General features: G+C 34.7%; 1 protein-coding gene across 1 annotated transcript in view; it reads right to left on the bottom strand.

Annotated features, from left to right (window-relative positions):
- Nucleotides 1-18,950, bottom strand: part of LOC134391847 (ovostatin homolog 1-like) — a 60,465-nt gene that overhangs the window by 18,067 nt on the left and 23,448 nt on the right. The window contains exons 12-21 of the mRNA XM_063115759.1: nt 14,408-14,566; nt 13,273-13,503; nt 11,007-11,067; nt 10,222-10,388; nt 9,727-9,876; nt 8,839-9,009; nt 7,980-8,079; nt 5,239-5,344; nt 3,852-4,080; nt 1,098-1,149 (exon numbers count right to left, since the gene is read on the bottom strand). Coding sequence (XP_062971829.1) covers nt 1,098-1,149; nt 3,852-4,080; nt 5,239-5,344; nt 7,980-8,079; nt 8,839-9,009; nt 9,727-9,876; nt 10,222-10,388; nt 11,007-11,067; nt 13,273-13,503; nt 14,408-14,566 — 1,426 coding nt within the window. The remainder of the gene's footprint in view (nt 1-1,097; nt 1,150-3,851; nt 4,081-5,238; nt 5,345-7,979; nt 8,080-8,838; nt 9,010-9,726; nt 9,877-10,221; nt 10,389-11,006; nt 11,068-13,272; nt 13,504-14,407; nt 14,567-18,950) is intronic.

The following is an 18,950-nucleotide window of genomic DNA, read 5'->3' as shown; positions in this document are numbered from 1 at the left end:
GACTATTCCCAATTCTAAAATAATCAGAAAAAGAAAGGTCAAAGGGATTCTGGTAATTATAACTAATTAGATTTACTTAAAAAATTTTATAATCAATTACAATTTAACATATGATAAAACCTTAACTTTGAAGTGCACAGTATAATTTATTGTGTCCTTTCACACACATTATTTATTGTTTTTTCACAAAATAACTGAAAGGATAGTAAGGCTGAATATGTTTCTCCCCTCTTTGGTATAGAAGAGAATGCTCAGGCCAAAAAAAAAAAAGAGAGAGAGAGAGAGAGAGATAGAGAGAGAGAGAGACTTGGAACAATACGTAATTATAAATAATAAAACACAGAGTCTGGACCAAGGCTGTGTAATTCAGGGTCAGTGTAATCCCCGCATGGGTGATGAAATACCCCGCAATCTCAGTGTGCTTCTTAAGGCAATAAATACTAGAAAATGAAACGAGATCTCTGGCTTCTTTAATAGTAGGAGGCTTTGGTTCTTCTAACATTCGGACAAACAAAGATACAAGTGACAGCAAACACAAAATAAATTATTTAATAAAAGTGAATTTATAGGACAAACTAATTATTGCAGTTTTGGGAATATAAAGATTTTTACGCAGTGGATATGAGTCAAAGTGCCATATAGGTCATGGATCTCTGAAGCAGAAAAAAAAAGCTTTTCGGAGTTTGGCTCACAGGTGGGATGATAAGAGAAAACCCTAGAAATGACATACATTAAGTAGTTAGTGATAATTCTGCTCTGGTTGGGGTCCTTGGACAGATATTTTATAACCATGATAATTATTTTAAATGACATAATTAAGGTTTACATGGGGAGACACTAAGGAGTAGAGATAAGGGTTAAAGTCAAGGATACCTGGATTTCTGAATCGGGGGAAAAGGAATAAGGAAGACCTAAAAGTTTTAAATTTGCTTTGGCTTATGGAATGTTTAAATGTTATTTAAAAGTAATTTAATCTTTCTCAGTACCCATGTTCCTGAGAAGATATACAATAAAACACTTAATGGCCAAACAAAAACAATCAGAGTTTCCATTCAATGTTGCCATGTCAGCAAGACCATGTAAAGGTGTCTACTTACCATGTGTGCAAATAAAGGAGCCCTGTGTTATCTCCTTTTCAATACCTTCAGGCTAATTGTTGGAAGAAGAAAGGAAGGGAATCATGATCAATTTCACATATAAAGTAAATTCAGAATATTCAAAAATTAATGCTAATTTTTAAATAGAATAAATTATCTTTAAACATTATCTCAAATAATGAATATATGAATTCTTAAGCCCAAGATAATGCAGAAGTGAATCATGTGATTTTGCATGCTATAGAAAAAGCTGAGTGTTGCTAAAATTCAAGGCAAGGATTTTTTTAAAAAAACCTTCAAGCTTCAAAATTCTGTCACTATAAGAATATTACAAATGTGACTTTAAATGTCCCCTGCATAGAGTGGACTAAATTCCTCTCCCTGATCTTCTTTCTCAAATATTTGATTGAAATATCCTGCTATATCTTTGGATAAGTGGCTCTCCCTTATTTCTGTGAGCTTTGAAAGCAGGACCTTACACTTCTAACTGAAGATAAGTGTTTTGAAATACAGAGATTATTTTCTAAAGGCCCGTAAGTTTCACTCTGAGGCTGTACCTCTATCAGCAATGGTTTGATTAGTGTATCCCTCCAGCCAATGTCCAGAGCCATGGACGACCCATTCGCACAGCCACTATTCTGCACAGTTTCAGCAGTGACAGTGATGTTGACTGTACCTAATGTGGCAGGAAATGTAAATGTCAGTTATCTGGATGGAGATTCAAGGAGGCAAAGGTTATATTGGACTCTAAATTGAGGTAAACTGTAAAAATACTGAAGTTTTGCAGAACAGAGAATCAAATATAACATAAAAAATATAAACTCTTAAAGTCGGAACTTCATTCCAACTGCCCTGCCCAATCTCTGGGTATATTGGTCTTGGGTTGCAAAAGAGAAGTGCTGTAATAGGAGCGGGAGAACACATAGGTGGTGGAACTAAGCGATGGGTAAACTGGTTAGAGAAATAGTCTAACAGTCTAATAGTTAGAAACAGTCTAACAAAAGCTCTTTGGAGGATTCACAAAGGAACGTGAAAACATATAACTGCAAATCTTACCCAGTGTTTGGGGGGTAACCAGCCAAGCAAAAGATTTTTTCTCATTGCTACAAATACAAACATTTTTATCTTCAGTTGAGAGAAGTCTGGCTTGGTAAACTCTAGATGCTTTCAGTACAGTATTAATCTGTGAAGGCCAGATAACAAATGAGAGACAAAGAGGATTTAATCCTTTCCATACATAAACATAATACAGGCACGCATGTCTGAGAAGTTAGAAAGAAAATTCCCCACCTTTCATATTTCCTCCTGTAGAAAGAATGGTTTTCACACCATGGGGAAACCTTCAAAGTCTTGCTGCATAATCATTATAATCTGACCTTTGGCATTTATTGACTATTTTGAAAAAGCCATACTCACATCTTATGTGATGATGCATTACTTTAGAGAACTACAGCAAAACAAGCAGGTGTTTTGACCTGTCTGGGTTGGTCAACATCATAAGCTCTTGGGAGCTACAGCTTCCTTTTCCTTATCTGTAAATTGAGGCCATTGTCATCTACAGCTCACAATTGTTGTGTATGCTATCGCAAATGACATGTATAGAATATCTAGAATGAGGCATCCCAACTCAGGCTCACACAGAAAAACTTCACCGACAAGTAAGTAAACGCCAACTTTCTTGAGTGTGAAGAAGGCTTTTCTTTTCTTTCTTCCTAAAAAGTAGCTATTACTGAATCCTCATAAACAGAATAGGTTTGCACGCTTGATTTTTTTCAGTAAACAGTATCACTTAGGGTAAGAATATATTGACCAGGTAGGTTACTTGGCATTTTGGATGTGTCATCTGTAGCTGCTGTTTTTTGATGTTGACCAAATGATTGGATGTCAATAAAGGGTTGGATCTGGGGATCATGCCATATTGAAAATTATATTAAAAGAGATGAGCTAATGCAACATATTGAAAGCCATGTTATGATTACATATTATTATAGATGTTGTTGAAAATTGTAATTGAGGATAAGTTAAAGAGAAGGAAAACAATTCCAAATGCCTATGATTTGCAGTATGTTGTATAAGGCTCATTGTTAACGTTATTTTAGTCAGTTCTCATAAGAACCCAGCCTAGTATGTGCTACTGACACCATTTTACACACCGACAAACTGAGGCTTAGAAAGTGTAGTACTTTGTTCAAAGTAACAGAACTAGACACTGCAAAAAACCACGATGTGAACCCAGATTTAAATGTCTGTGCTTTTTGTGCTATAAGCTTGCTGGGATTTTTCCCATGGCTATTGCCCAGCTGTCAAGAGCCCGTGAAATCACTAAGATGTCATATATTCTGCATATCCTCAGGGTAAAAGGTAAACAGATTTAAATTTTAATTTAATAGCATTCAGCTTAATTATTCAGAAGGGTCTTGTACATAAAATTCTTGGATATGTGGACGATTGAAGGTGCCAGATGTCTCTTGGTCCAATCATTTCCGCCATCATCCTCTTGTGCACACTGATAAAAGATAACTTACACCTTCAAGCTTGTCTGAAGTTCTTTTATGTTCAGCCAGCCACCCAGATATACTAATTTTCATGAGTATTTCTAAATCCCACACTGAATGGTTAGTAAAGCTGTTAATGTCTTGAAAAAACTTAGAAAAGACAGGTTCTTACAAAGTCCTTCTCATCGTACAACTGAAATTTGAAGGTAATTTACACAGGAAGGAATTTGCTATTGACTAAAAAGACTTGAGCTGGTACCTGCATACATCTGTTGAGATAGTTGAAGACATCGGCCTTCAGAGTGAATGTTTCTCCTCGAACCACTGAATAGGGGAGGGTGAGGTCCACAAAGAAGGGCTGAAAAGCCTTCAGAGAGATGGTTGGGGAGATGCCAAATCCCGCTCTGTCATTCATGCAGAATCCACTGGCTTTCCACTGTGTAATGGTATCGGGAACAGTAAGACTAAGGTTGGCTACTCCTGTGGAGCTGAAAGAGGAGATTCAGATAACACTGAAGAAAGGGATTGTTACCATATAATGTATAATTTGATCATTTCACTTACTGAAAGCTTTATATCCCTTCTTTTGACTGTTCAGCACTCTGCTATGCTATGCAAATTCTTTTTTACCCCATTTTCCCATTTAGCTCCATGTTATACGTTATCTACAAAGAAGTTCAAAATCAACTTTTTGTGTTCAGTGCATTAGCTTCCCTTATCTTAGAGTAACCCTTGATTCTATTCCATTTCTTAATTTTCAGATGCCGTCTTTTTACTCTACTTTCAATTTCATTTATGCTCTATTTTTTCCTATAATCCCTACCAAATTATAAACTGTTGAAATACTTGACGTAGACATTAATCTCTCACTTCCTTATAAAATGCTTGGAAAGACACTTTTATCTGTGTGTTTTTCTATCTTTTGTTATTGGTAGGCACTGTGAGTGTCTTTAACACCAAAGTATTTAGAAGTGCTGGAATAAACAAGATACCTGTATTAATGATTCATTTAATTTACTCAAGATACACAAATTAGTGATTAATTTAACTTACTTATAAGCTATTCTTACCCACCTTTATCCAACTTTACTGATAAAAACCTGAGCCTTATAATGTAGTTTTCCAGTTTAAAATGTGCACATTAGCCTAACACTTAAATTTTTTATGGCATCTACTTAGAAACTTATTTTTCCCAATCTCACTTCCTCACTTTTTTTCTTTTTCATTTTTTGTCTTCCTTTTTTCTTGCTTCCTCCGCATTTTGTTTTCTCTTATTTCTCCTTTCTCTATTATATTTATATATATTTGTTAAGTATTATGTTCGTCATGTCATACAACGAAAAATAAAATCTCAGTCTGTTTTCCAACAAAATCAAGTTCTTATAAAAATAAATGATAAAAAAAAAAACAGTGAGAAAAAGAAATAAGGTAAAAAAATGAAAGAAAGGAGAAAGTAAAGGAAGAAAAGGACGAACTTAATAGAAACCTATCAGACACTGCAGAATGTTTTGCACACTCAGTTTTTAGTCTTTTGGACACATTTATTTTAATATGGCTGAAAAATATTGTAAATATTGTCTCTCACTTCAAGTTAAATCATTAAATCTCACTTAAAATTAAATGGAAAAAAAAAAAAAAAACCTCACTCAGTTGTGATAAGATTCCAAATCCAAGTTTCAGGAAATGTTTTCCTCAGAGTTTCACTGTAAAATCCACCAAAATCGTAATCGACACCTGAAGTCAAAATTATCTCTGAAAAACCAGATAGAAGAATGTTATCACCACAAAGAAATGATCAATATTTGAGGTGGAGAAAATGCTAATTAGCTTGATTTGATTATTCCACAGTGCATACATGTATTGAAACATCACATTTTACCCCATAAATATATAGACTTATTATTTGCCAATTAAAGATAAAATAAAACTTAAAAACATAGAAATATATCTGGAGGAAGGAAAAACAAAGTATCAGAAAGTATTTAACTATTTTATATCTAAAAAGTCAAATCTAACTTTTTAGCCATCATATGTTGAATTAATGCTATGTCTCAGTCACTACTGAAAATGCTTTTTACATATAATTTATTCAATCCTCACAATAATCTTTGACAAAGCTTGAAGATACCACTTCTAGATATGTCTTATGTTTTGTGAATAATCTGTGAATATTTTATGAATGTTTATCAAAAAGTTAAGAAAATATTAATTATTCATCTCTTTAATCATCTATGATTGATATTTTGTCACATTGTATTTAAAAATACATTATACAAGTAGTAGGAAAATACAGTAACCTAAAAAATAATTAAAAGATTAAAAAATAAAATCAAAGTTTTCTTTGATCTCTACCACTAATTCCCACTTTGTATCTTTGAATATTTTAATAATATAACACTCATTTTAGTATCTTTTTTTATTACTCATTTTTCTATTGTGCCTTCGATGTAACTTCCTTGGGTCACTGTTTTATTGTTCATCTTTCATATATTTTAAAATATAAATATTGCTTAGGGGTTTATAACTCTTGATTGTGAGAACACATTTAATGGGAGATTTTGTGGGTACATTTTAAATTGCAACAGCATTTCAGTTGGACAGTTTTAAGATTTTTTATTCCAAGATTTGGTTGTGCACCTGCTGCCACATCCAGGCTGATTCCACAGTTCCAGCCCCATTCATGAGTAGATGGTATATTTCTGGTCTCAGTCACAACTGGGTTGTGCAGTTTCAGCTCTTAAGTGTCGGCCCTTTGGATTAAGTCAGGCTCCTATTCAGGGCTACAATAAATCAGCATTAGCTTGAGCTATTAGTCATTTGCTTGTTTTAGGAATAACCCTGTACATAGATTATGATCTGTGCTGATTTCTCTTTCCAAATTTTAGCCCATCTTTATATTTACCAATAAACAAACATAAAATGATATGCATTAATAATCTATATAATGTATAAATATTTAAATACTATCTTTCACCTTCTTCCTGAAGCACTCCTTCCTTTCATGTTCTAGCACTCTAATGATTTTTGTGTGTATCTTGGATATGTATATTTACCTCACAGATGTATAATTTTGTTTCATGTGTTTATCTATTTTAAATTTATGTAATAAAAAAATAAATAAATAAACTTATGCAATGGTAGTACAATTTGGATATTACTATGTTTCTTATTTTTTCCACTTAAAACTTTGTTTTAAAATTCACCCATGTTGCATCTTAGTGCCGCACAATATTCTATAGTGTGTATTCACCACATATTATTTAATCCATCCTTTCAGTAATGGTCACCTAGGCTGTGTCCATTCCACACCCGTGCAAGCAACGAGGTGTTAGACATCCCATAACCTGCATGTCCTTTTATGGACTTGAGTCAAAATCCCTTGGTGTTTATGCCAGAAGTTTAATTGCTGTGTTGGAAGGCATATGCATATTAATTTAAGTATTCTCAGACCCCACACAATGGCTGTACACTTTATAGATCCACTAACAGTGCACGGAGTGCTCCTATTTACTTCATTTGAATAATTATTTGGTTTTTCTTTCTTTCCTTTTTGCCATGGGCATATGTGTTAATTGGTTTCTTGATGTTCTTTTAATTTTTCTCTGGTTCCTGGTGAAGTTAAATATCTCTTTATATATTTCTTACATATTTGATTCCCTTCTTTGTATCATGTTTTCATACTTTTTGCCTATTTTAAAAATTTTCCAAACTTTTTTTAATGATCTAAATGATAGGATGACAGTCCGTGACATTATTCAGGTTTCTGATCTAAGTTCACCTCGTCATAGAGGTTTCCTCTGACCACCCTATTTAAAAATAGCATTTTCATGTTTGGATCATTTCCCTTACCTTGTTTTATTTTCTTTACAGTAGTTTTTCAAGAGATAGTACAATCTAATGATAAAGAAACATGGACTTTGGGACCAGAGTGCTTGGATTATAACCCCATCTCTGTCATTTATTGTCCTTGCATTGGGCAAATTACTTCATCTCCTTAAGCTTCAATTTCCTCATTGGAAAATTGGAGATAATAGTTTCTAATCTATAGGCTGTGATGAATAAAAGGGTTGATATATGTAAAGCACTTAGAACATTGCTTGACACATAGCAACCACATAGCAAATATTAACTATCAGAGCACTTACAACCATCTGAAATTATATCACTTATATATTATCTGCATCCAAAATTCAATATAATTTCCATGAGTATAAAGATTTGCCTGCCTTTTTCTCACTGTATTTCTAACATTTCATATAACATTTTAAGTGAATTTTAAAAACAAAGCAAAACAGAACAACAGCTCCTCTCTTTCCCCAGACGAGTTGTAAGCGTAAAGAGAGTATGAGCTGTTGTCATCCACCCTTCGTGTTATACCACGACTCACTTGAGTAGTTGGTGTCTTCATCACTGTCAGGATGTGCGGAATCCTTGCACAGTTCTGGTTTCCGAAGATGAGAGTTGGTAAAGACCTTTAATCCCATTGCCTTTCAAGATAAAGTCAGTTTTAGATCACACAGCAGTATAGACTAGCAGTTTAGATCAGTTTTTTGTTCTCTCTATATTTTTAATTTCTTTTTCTTCATTTCTCCATCTCTAGTTGTCACATATTTAGACATACTTCACTGCCATTTTCTAATTTCCATATTTTTGATTTCCCTAGTTTCTCTGATTCTGATGACTTTTGTTCTCTTTTCTTAATTAATAGCTGCTGATGAAAATCTTTAAATAAGAGAGGGGAAAAAAATCAACTCATATCATATCCCACTATACATTTAGTACTTTGAATTTGTCATTCTTGTTCAACTAGGGATAATATCTCACTTGTAAACACTTTAAACATCTATATACTTTAATGTAGCAGAACTTAAATTTGGAGGAAATTGCAGGAGCAAAGTGTTTGGGGGTTTATATTAAATACTTAGCATATAATGCATACAACACAGAGTCAAGAAAACTGATAATCTTCTCAGATATTTGTTCTTTTGCTGATATTGTAATATTAGTTTTTATAATATTATAATTTTATAATATTATTTTATTATTAAATTTATACTATATTATAAATGTATAATAATATTAGTTCTTTGAGATATTAGTTCTCAGATATTAGCACTAATTATAAATTAGTAGTACTCTGAGAATTCTTAGATTAAAAACTCACACAATGAATATTTGTTATTTTTCTTTCAAGTTATTTATATATTGTTACACATATTCACCATTTTAAGACACAATTGTCTTACCTTCACAAGGTCATAGGCATCTTTTCCAAAGTCAGCCCATACAGGTGTGTAATAAATTCCATTGTAAAGGATTTGTTCATTTTTGAGACATGGCATTTTAGGGCCATCTTCTAAGTTAAGTCTTTCGAAATGATAGCCATGTAACTCCCTGTAATATAGCTGATTATATACCTAAATGGTAGAAGAGAATAAACCATATGTTTTATTACTAAAAAAAACCCCTCATTCTTTCTTTTCCCAGGCAGCATATAAATAACCTATATAACCCTCTGGAAATCCTAGATAAAATTGTCATGACATCTATACCAGATAAACAGTTACTTGGAAGGTGTAGGATCCCAGAGCTGTGAAGACCTTGAAATATTACTTAATGAGTTTAAGTGCGGATTTCATCACATTACAAACAACAAAAATAGATGAGACTCCTCTGGATTTTACTAACTTCCAGATAGAGAACTTCTCCATATTCTTTGATGACCCATTTGAGGGCATTGTCAGACAAAGCCTTTGGTTAATTCACTGAATCTCCCTGAGCCTAAGATTATTCATTAGTCAAAATGAGGGTATCATATTAATTCTACAGGGTTAATATGAGAATGAAATTAAATAATGTATCTCAGAATACTCAGTAGAGAGCATGTCAAATAGAAGACATTCAGTAAGTGTTACGTATTTTTTAAAGTGTTGCTCACTCTTATAATTAAAGAATTAGCATAATTCGAGTAAATAGATTCCAATTTACATGATTTCTAAGCTAAAATATTTTTTGTTTCTGGAACTCTGGTCAATTTCTTTATTCCCTAATTTAAGGTTTCCCATTTTTTGTCTAAAGGTAAAGAGATAAAACTATGCAGTTGGTGGTGAATAAAGGTGGTCTGTATTACTCACACTTTGTGCTGATAGCTGATTGTCATTCCTTAGTAGCAATATGCTTTGATCTACAGCCCAAAGAGCACAAAAAGAGTTTGAAGCGGCTGAAACTTGAAGACTGATATTGGATCCTGGCAAACTTTTGTCTTTAGAAAAATTTAAGTTGACCTGAAAATGAAAATAAACAAAAGGGCAAAGGGATGGCAAGCCATATGAGAAGAATCACCTTTGAGACTATTCTTAACTTTTTCAACCCACACAAATTAGAAGGGTTTTCTGTGATTTACGCTCCTAACGACACCCCTAACTTAGAACAACATCCAACGTGAATGCTATGGCACCAGTATTTTAAAGTCATCCAGCATATTAACTTTACCATGCTAGCTTTCTTTCGTTTTCAATTTCACAATTGTTAGAAAAATCAGGAGTACTAAACACACCACACTTCTAAAGTTTCCTTAGTTTTCCAATAAGTTGAACAAATCTGAAAGCGAATAGTGCTTTTCCCCTCACCTCATTTTGGAAGCACTTCTCAATTTGGAATCGGGAGCTATCAGTGACCATTTCTCCTCCAGGATGCAAGCTGTAGACAAGCACAACCGCAGAGGGCGCTAACTCAGGGCTAACCTCTATAGGGATGGAAAACATGCCCTTCATAGCTGTGAAAAGAAAAGATGAAACTGAAAAAGTGCCTTGTAGCTGACTTTCGTCTTGCAGAAATGTACTGGATTTCCAGCCATCTCACTGACTGCCTATGAATAAGTCTGCCCCAACCCAACAAATTTAATTTATAAAGCATTTCTTTATAATTTCTTTATAAAGTTATGATTTGTAAAGCATTTCTTTATAACTTCTTTATAATTTCTTTATAGAGTTATGAGAGCTCATAACTTACTCTGTAAATTATAAAAGGAATAGATATCTCTTCATACCCCAAATTTCAAAATCTTATTTTATTTTTAAACTTCTTTTTGTTTGAATGTAAAAATACTTAACTGTCTTTCTTCAAAGAGGGAAAGAAGGACCAGTGACTTTCTCTCTGATAGTAGTGCTTTGAATATAATTAAAACTATAAATATTTATTCACTGATCAATATCTGTTTGTTTGTTCGGCATTATGCCTACTCATATGTCTTTGCATACTTTCCAAGGGTGATTTGGGGGCATTATGCCTATTCATATGTCAATCAACAGTCCTAAAATGGGAGGGCTGTGACTTTTAAAGGGAAAAGTAAAGTATGCCCCAATTAAAACATTCTATTTAACTTTAAATTCTATGCTAAAATTAGAGGCCTCACCATCATTATTGACCTTGATTTTCTCTTGTCCATGAAGAACGATTATGCCTTTTGCAATCACCTAGGAGAATGAAAATATTATGATAAAGTTTAGAGAATAGAAACAAAATTTCATTTCATTATAAACTTATGTAATTGAAGTCTTTTCATAGTCTGAACTGTACAATTGAATATGCTTACCGGTGAGCTCAGGATACCAGTATACCAGCACATAGCTCTAATAACTATATTCAAGAAAATTTAGGAGTCATGGATAAATTTGCTGGGAAGCAATGCATTGTTCCACATTCCAAAATAGTTCCCTGTGACAGGATGAAAAACTTTTTACTCATATTAGTAAAGGCTCTCTGAAAGATGTGTTTGATATGTAAGGTATAAGCAATGCCTGCTTATTCATCTCCACCCAAAATTTAAAAAAAAAAAAATTAAGTGGGGTGGGAGTTCCAGAAAAATGCTTCTCTCCCTTCAGTTTTATCAGCAACCATGTGCAAATTCACATCTGCAGACTTGAATTATGATCTCTAAGGAGACTTGAAATCTGATAAGGGAATTACTGTGTTTTTAAATTAAAATTTTTGAATTCTATTTAAGAAGATGCTGAGAAGGCTGGCCAGTTAGGTTAGTTGGTTAGAGCATGGTGCTGATAACACCAAGGTCCAGGGTATGATCCCTGTAGCAGCCAGCTGCCAAAAAAAAAAAAAAAAAAAAAAAAGAAAGAGAGAAAGAAAGAAAGATGCTGACACTTGTAGAAAATTTAAAACGTTCATACTATCATGCAGCCTGAAATTGCTGGAGCTCGTAATCCTACTTTGGCTAGTATTTTATCGAACTGTAAAATTGCTTTAACTCTATGAAGTACCAAGTTTAGATAATTAATTCATTGAAAATAACTGAGCATCTACTAGTTGCAAGATATTGTATTTGGAACTAAAACGTTTGTGAAGAAGTTTAAAGCTCAGTATTTAACGGGCCTTTCAGTCACTATTCTGAGTCCTGTTAGACTTATTAACTCACTGACTTCTCAAAAAGAAAGAAAGAAAGCTCTTATAACAGATGAGTCAACCAAGGAGGCACACAGAGGTATTGATATTTGCTCAAGATCACACAGTTATGCTGCCTCTTAAAAGTCTAACAATCCAATCTATTGAGCCTCCATTCATTCATTCTAAAATATTGTATTGCAGGTCTCCTATGTGATGTGCATTGTGCTAGGGAAATGTATACAATAACAGACAAACCAAACATAGTCTTTGATATCTTGGAGGTTACAGAACAGTGGGGCAGACAGGCAAATTTCAAGCAACCATGTAAATAAAGGGAGAGGTTGGTTAACGATATAAAATTACAGCTAGAGAGGAAAAATAAGTTCTAGTGATCTACAGTGGTGCTAGGCATCTGCAATTAACAATAATTTAGTATATTTTCTTTTTTTTTAAAAGATGACCGGTAAGGGGATCTTAAGCCTTGACTTGGTGTTGTCAGCACCACACTCTCCCAAGGGAGCCACGGGCCGGCTCATTATTGTACATTTTCAAATGGCTGGAAGAGAAGAGCTCGAATGCTCTCCTCACAAAAAAATGATTAATTTTTGTGATGATGAATATATCAATTACTCCGTTTTGATCATCACACATTGCTTACATGTACTGAAATATAACTCTGTATCTCATAAATTTGTACAACCAAAGTGTATCAATTAAAAAACAGGAATAGATATAGGAAGCATGGACTTTGATAAGTGTCATGAAGAGAAACAAGCCTATTAAGCCCATTAAGTCCATTAAGCCCATTGTGAAAGGACGTGTAGGAGGACCTGAATTGTCTGGGAGGTGAGAAAGTTTTATTTAAGCTAAGAGATGAACAGTGAGGAGGAATCAACTAGGAAAAGAGGGTGCAGGTGGTTGGGGGAGCCATGGCAGCAAACGGGAAAGATCATTACAGGCAGAAGGAAAGACATGCGGGAAGCTCCCGAGGTGGAGAAGAGCCTGGTTGGTCCTAGAAAATGAAAGTCCTCCGTGGCCACAGTGAAGAAGGCTGCAGTGTAGAACGGTTCAAAGTGAGGCTAAGGGTTGTGGTGGCATGGTCTGCCTTGTTGCTCTTTTTCTTTTTAGAAAAAGTTATAGAAACTTCAGTTTCTGTAAGTTTTATCTTTCCTATTTACCTTAACTTTCTCATGGTATATGTGTAAAAGGATTTACATTAGGTTCAAAGAAGTTCAAAAGTCAAGAAACAATTTTGGTTGTGGAAGAATACTTTCAGTTCATACCAAATAATTGAAGTCTGCTGTGTAGGTTTTGTCTTCGAAGTCTTCCATATTGAGAAGGTAGTGCACCATTACCCACTTCTGCTGGTTGCATCTCAGTTCTTCCATCTCTGGGACAATCTTCAGGAAGCTCTTAGTCTTGGAGTAAAATCGGCGCACAAAGTATTCTGGCTGAGAGTATTGAGGCAACACCCAGCCACGAGCTTTGCAATTTTCATTGGCTTTGTAGGTTGCCTAGATAAAGGATCAAATTTACAAATATTTGAGGATATAGAGAAAGCATAAGTGAAAGAATGCTTGATAAGATGGTTTATCATTTTTCACTCTGTCTCTACCGGAAAATTTCAGGCCCTTCTCCTTTTAGTCTAACCCAATTCATCATACTCACCGTCCAGTTACATTCTAGAGTGACCACTATAGTGTTCTTGCATTTTATTGTCTATTCAAGTCCTAGTTTAACAATTTTACATTCAACGTTTTACTATGTTCTGTACTACAATTATATTTTTAGTAGTGTGTGTATTGGTGTATCTCTTATACTATAATATGAAGAACTTGTGAATGCAGAAGTTGGACTTTGAGACTAATAACTTAATATGGAATTTTGCCAAAAGACAGATTAGCTTTTTTTATGAAATAGAGCAAGGAGGTTACTCTAATCACAATCATTTACCATTATCAACACAAAATTCTGAGGGGGTCCTTTAAACTATCTGGTAAGGATTGATACGTAATTATTATGGTAGCAAGTTATTCCTTTTGTGAGTGTATCCAGAGAAATTCTTCTTATTACCCCATGGTATTAGATTACAGGGTTTTCCACATATTTCCTTCTATGGAAATGCAATTGTCCTTCTATTTCCACAATGAAAGTAAATTGCTGCTTATTTTCAGTTAATTCTCCTCTATGCACTTATATATGTATGCTATCTTTCTGTCTTTTCCTGGGATTCCTAAGATGATTCTTTTATCTATTTCTCAGAGTCTATTTCCTTAATACTTAACCATTTTGCAACACTCCAGATTCACACCAAGATGTATATGTTCATTTCTGTTATGTCAATATAACTTAGCATAGATTTAAACTTTAGCTAGCCAATGCAGCGCTTTTTCCTCTATTTGCCTTTAGCTAACTTACTTTCAAAGTGATATTTGGGTACGTAATCTTAGATGTGTCCAAGGAAAACTGAGCAGTGCCATTGACATCTGTGCTGTAGTTGCCCACGAGTTTGTCCTGCAGGTACAACTGGATAACTTCATCTGGGATGGGAGAGTCATCTGGATGAAGTAATTTGATCTGTACAAAAGGAAGAAATGAATTTCTGAAGTATAGTGTGAATTTGGAATGCATTTTGGTGGCACTTGCCAAGGCTCTACTTGTTGTACATGCACATCCCGGGTAGTTTCATCTGCCCCTGTGAGTGCATGATATATACCATCAACATATTAATGACCCTAAATTCTATTTATCCTACTCATAAAGATCTCTGGAAACTGAGGTCCAGATATATTTAACTATATCTTGAATATTTTTATAATAAAAATACAACAGAAACTTTCAAAATGGAATGATTTATTATTGTGCCCAATCTTCTTTCTCTTATTTATCTCAGTGACATTTTTTTTAAATCTCAGTGAAACCATTTATTTAGTTATTGAAGTCAAATAGCTAGGGACATCCTAGGCTTTTTCTTTTCCTTCATGGACAATTTTCAATTGTTAATAAAATATTTTCTATTTTATCTTTTTAGCATTTTCTGTTTCTAATAATCATTCTTTTTCTTCTTTTACTTTTCTTTGGGCCACTGGCCAGTACAGGGATTGAACCGTGGACCTTAGTGTTATCAGCACCACGCTCTAACCAACTGAGCTAACCGGCCAGCCTTCCGATTATATTCATCCTTATTACTATTGCCTTATGTCACTTTCTCAGCATTTTTTTCCTCATACATGTTGTATTCTCTTACCCAACCTCTCTCTACCATGCTCCTGTATTGTTTCTGTCTGTTGTTTCTCTATACTGGCATCAAACCAAATTTTCTAAAATGCAAAACTTATTTTCCTCCCTAAAACTTTAGTGACTGCTTTAGAAAGCCATGATTATTTACTAAAAATCTTGTTCTTATTGTCTTACTAGTACAGGCCATGCTAGCTTTAAAACGTCCTTTCTGAAACTCTCATACAATGCCTGCATCAGTAGCCAGTAGCGATGCAGGTTTGCAACCTTTAAGAGCACTCTTCTTAACATCTAAGGCCACAGCAACCAGGAAAAACTTCCAGACACCCTTTTCTCAGCTCCGTTTCTGCAAAACTCCTTCTGCTTCAAGACTTTCATCTTATTTCTGGCGCCTATTATTTACCTATTGGTTCAAGCAAACCCTGATTCTTTTGCTTATTTGGCCTTTGCAGACAGATACCTCATTTGCACCATCTACGTGGTTTTTAAATTCAGTTTCATCTCAAGGCCTGATCTTGTAAAATATTCAACTTGTCTCAGCAATCCATGGGCCATGGACACACGACACCCAACCTTCGTAATCCACACATAAGTCTGTTCTAATTTTAGTACACCTAGACCAGAATGATCCTTTGAGCCTTTCTAGTCACCAAAGAAGGAACAGGCCACATGATTCCTGGGGATTTTCCTATCTATCTTTGTCCCCACACTCAAATAGTACTCAAATAGTGGTACCAAGCACATTACAAACTTTAGGGGCCAGGCATGCAACACCCCATTAGCAGATGTTTCTTGTGACAGATGTCTTTGCCATGTGTCTTACACATTCGAGCACTATCATTTCAGCCATCCACTGATGCTGCTACTGTTACCTATAGAGAAATTCTCCTGTTAGCTCACAGCCTTGTGCTGCTTTCATGTTCAGATATAGCTACTTCCTGAGTCATTACCTCCGAAGCCTTAAAATTTGTAGGGGAAGAAGCAGATGGTACTTCTCTTCTGGCAATAGTTTCTCCTTCAAATGACCTCCTAGCAATACTGAGCCATGTGTTTGATGACCTTATTACACAATGCCTGGCCAGATATACCATTTCCAGTATGCAGGAAAGCAGCTACTACAGTGACCCAGTACATCACAGAGCAACCAGATTCTTTTCCAAAAATACAAAAGGAATGACTGGTTACTACTAGCATGTCTCCAGGGAGTGATCATAGCATCTGTCACTATGAAATGGCCAAAAATCCAGAAAAGATCACTCTATACAAACATATTTTTGAACTGAAACATTTTATGATTTGAGATTCATTCACATCTGCCTACAGTTGCCATTGGTGTCCCTAAAATGATCAAGGAGATCAGAGCTCTTACATTAGTTTCCATGAACTCTCTCTCTCAAATGTTAATAAAAAAGATATATCAAGGTCAGATATGCACATCTGTTTTATGATAGACAGACGATTTTGTCCAAGGATGCCCGATTCATGTAAGTACCATCTTAGTTGGCTTTCCTGGCTCTTCTCCATAGGAAGAGATGTCCTGGAGTTCCTGATCATAGAGTAAAATAATACTACACCTTGATGTGTTAAGAAGAAAGGAAATGGGAAGGAGCTAGGCTTTGTTGCTAAGTTAGGGCTTAATTCACATAACAGCACCCAGAAGCCCTAGGCCTCTATTTCTTTCCATAGTTCAGGATGCTGTATAAGCTTTACCTAGCTGACCTTTTCTAAAGTCTCATATTTTGTGGGACTCCCATGCATATGCACGTAATTAAAATGGATATTGTCTTGTCAATTTGCCTACTGTCAATTTATTTCTTAGACTCAGTTACTGAACATTTGGAGGGTAGAAAAAAAGTTTTCCCTCCCCTTCAAGAAGTTAGAAAGGTATAAATTAGAAAACGCAGAAGTTTTAACATAAGAATTCATAGCAAGAAGCTAGAAAAAAACCCAAAGAAGGTAGAAGAAAGGGCATAATAAAAATAAATGTCATTTAAAAAAATCATATCATGAAATAAGAATTATTTGAAATAACAAAATCAAAAACTAACGGAGAAAAAAATCAAAACAAACAAACAAACAAAAAAGTCACAACCTAAACTAGGAATAACAAAGGGGAAATAAATTATGATAGTTTATTATTTCAAATCATAAGTGAACCCAACAAATATTTTATTCCAGCTATTTTCAAAGTTAATTTTAATGGGAAAATATCTAGATGTATAAACTAGCACATTTACTTAAGAAGTAGAATATCTGAGGACAAAAACCATTAGAGAAAACTCTCAGTAAACTAGAAAAGGGAAATTCTTTAACTTGATAAAGTGTATCTTACAAAATTCTATAATTAGGCTTATGGATTAAATTGTAAAAGGTATTCCCCAAAAATGTACAAAATATGATCAGGAAGTCTGCTATTATCACTTATATATAATTTGGAGATTTTAGCCAATTGAATAAAACAAACAAACTAATAAACAAAAATCCAAGAAGCTTAATGCAGAAAGAAAGCTAAAAATATGTCATTTTCACACAAAATGCTCTTTTACACAGAATACACTTTTAAATGGCACAGAAAAGATACAAAAGACAAATAGGAACTCAAGAACTTATTATCTGGGGTAGCAACCATGTCAGAGGGGGAGAATGCAGAATTCACAAGTCTAGAGAAAATGATTTTATATTAAGAAAAAAGAATTACATATCTAGAAGTTATAATATTCCTAAGCTTTATTAAATAACAAACATGGAAACATATAAAGCAAAAATGTACAAAGCAAAGTGATAGATTAGAAAAAATTGTTAGCACATAGTCCATGACTACTTAGTAATTGACATTATCACATATCAATTTGCCAAAGCTGTACTTGAATCTAAATTTATTCATAAAATTGCCTTTACCAAAATTTTTTTCAACAAATCCTCTGGGTGATCCTGATGCAGGATCAAGTTGGAGAACCACTGCTCTGGAGGATCAAGTCCAGGCTACTCACTTTTGTAATTCTTTTTTAGTGTTCTTGTGTCAACCTAAACATTACTTCCTCATGGAGGCTCTCCATGACCATTTAGTCCAGAGTTTAGCACACTTTTTCTGTAAATGGCAGATAGTAAACACTGTAGGCTTCGTGGGGCCACATATATAATCTTTGCCTCATATTCTTCTCTGATTTATTTATGATCTTTTAAAATATTAAAACTACTCCTGGCTCACTGGCTGTACAAAGTCAGGCCTCTGCTGGATTTTGCCTGCGGGCTATAGTCTGTCTATTCTTTCTGATACAGAATAGTGCAAGAATGTTGGTCAGAACGCACTACAACCTTGTGGCCTTTGGGGCTCTGGCTTTAATAGTTACAATTTTTCCCCTGCACAAGTCACTTAAGAACTGAAGGAGGTACAAGAACGAAAAGCGGTGCTTGATATAAGGGGAGTGACACTGGGGAGTGACACTGGCAACCCCAAAGATAAGCAACAGGAGGCTGCAGAGTGCCTGGGAACCTGGCATAGTTCCACTTTTGTCTCTAAGCCACTTATAAGCCTCAACTCTCCCACCCCTCTACCCCCAACTCCTGGAGTGTGGAGAAAGCAGCTGCACAGCACTAGGAAGGGTCGATACTCTGCCCGATCCCTGTAAGTAACAAGCCATCAATAATAACAATAACAATAAAAATAAAAATAAACACGTAAACCATATGGGGTTGCCTCCTTGTTCTCTGGTTTCAGGGTACC

Source organism: Cynocephalus volans, chromosome 12 (assembly GCF_027409185.1).
Source record: "Cynocephalus volans isolate mCynVol1 chromosome 12, mCynVol1.pri, whole genome shotgun sequence".
Taxonomy (NCBI): Eukaryota; Metazoa; Chordata; class Mammalia; order Dermoptera; family Cynocephalidae; genus Cynocephalus; species Cynocephalus volans.
The sequence above is the reverse complement of the archived record's forward strand: the minus strand, read 5'-3'. Positions and strand labels throughout refer to the sequence as shown.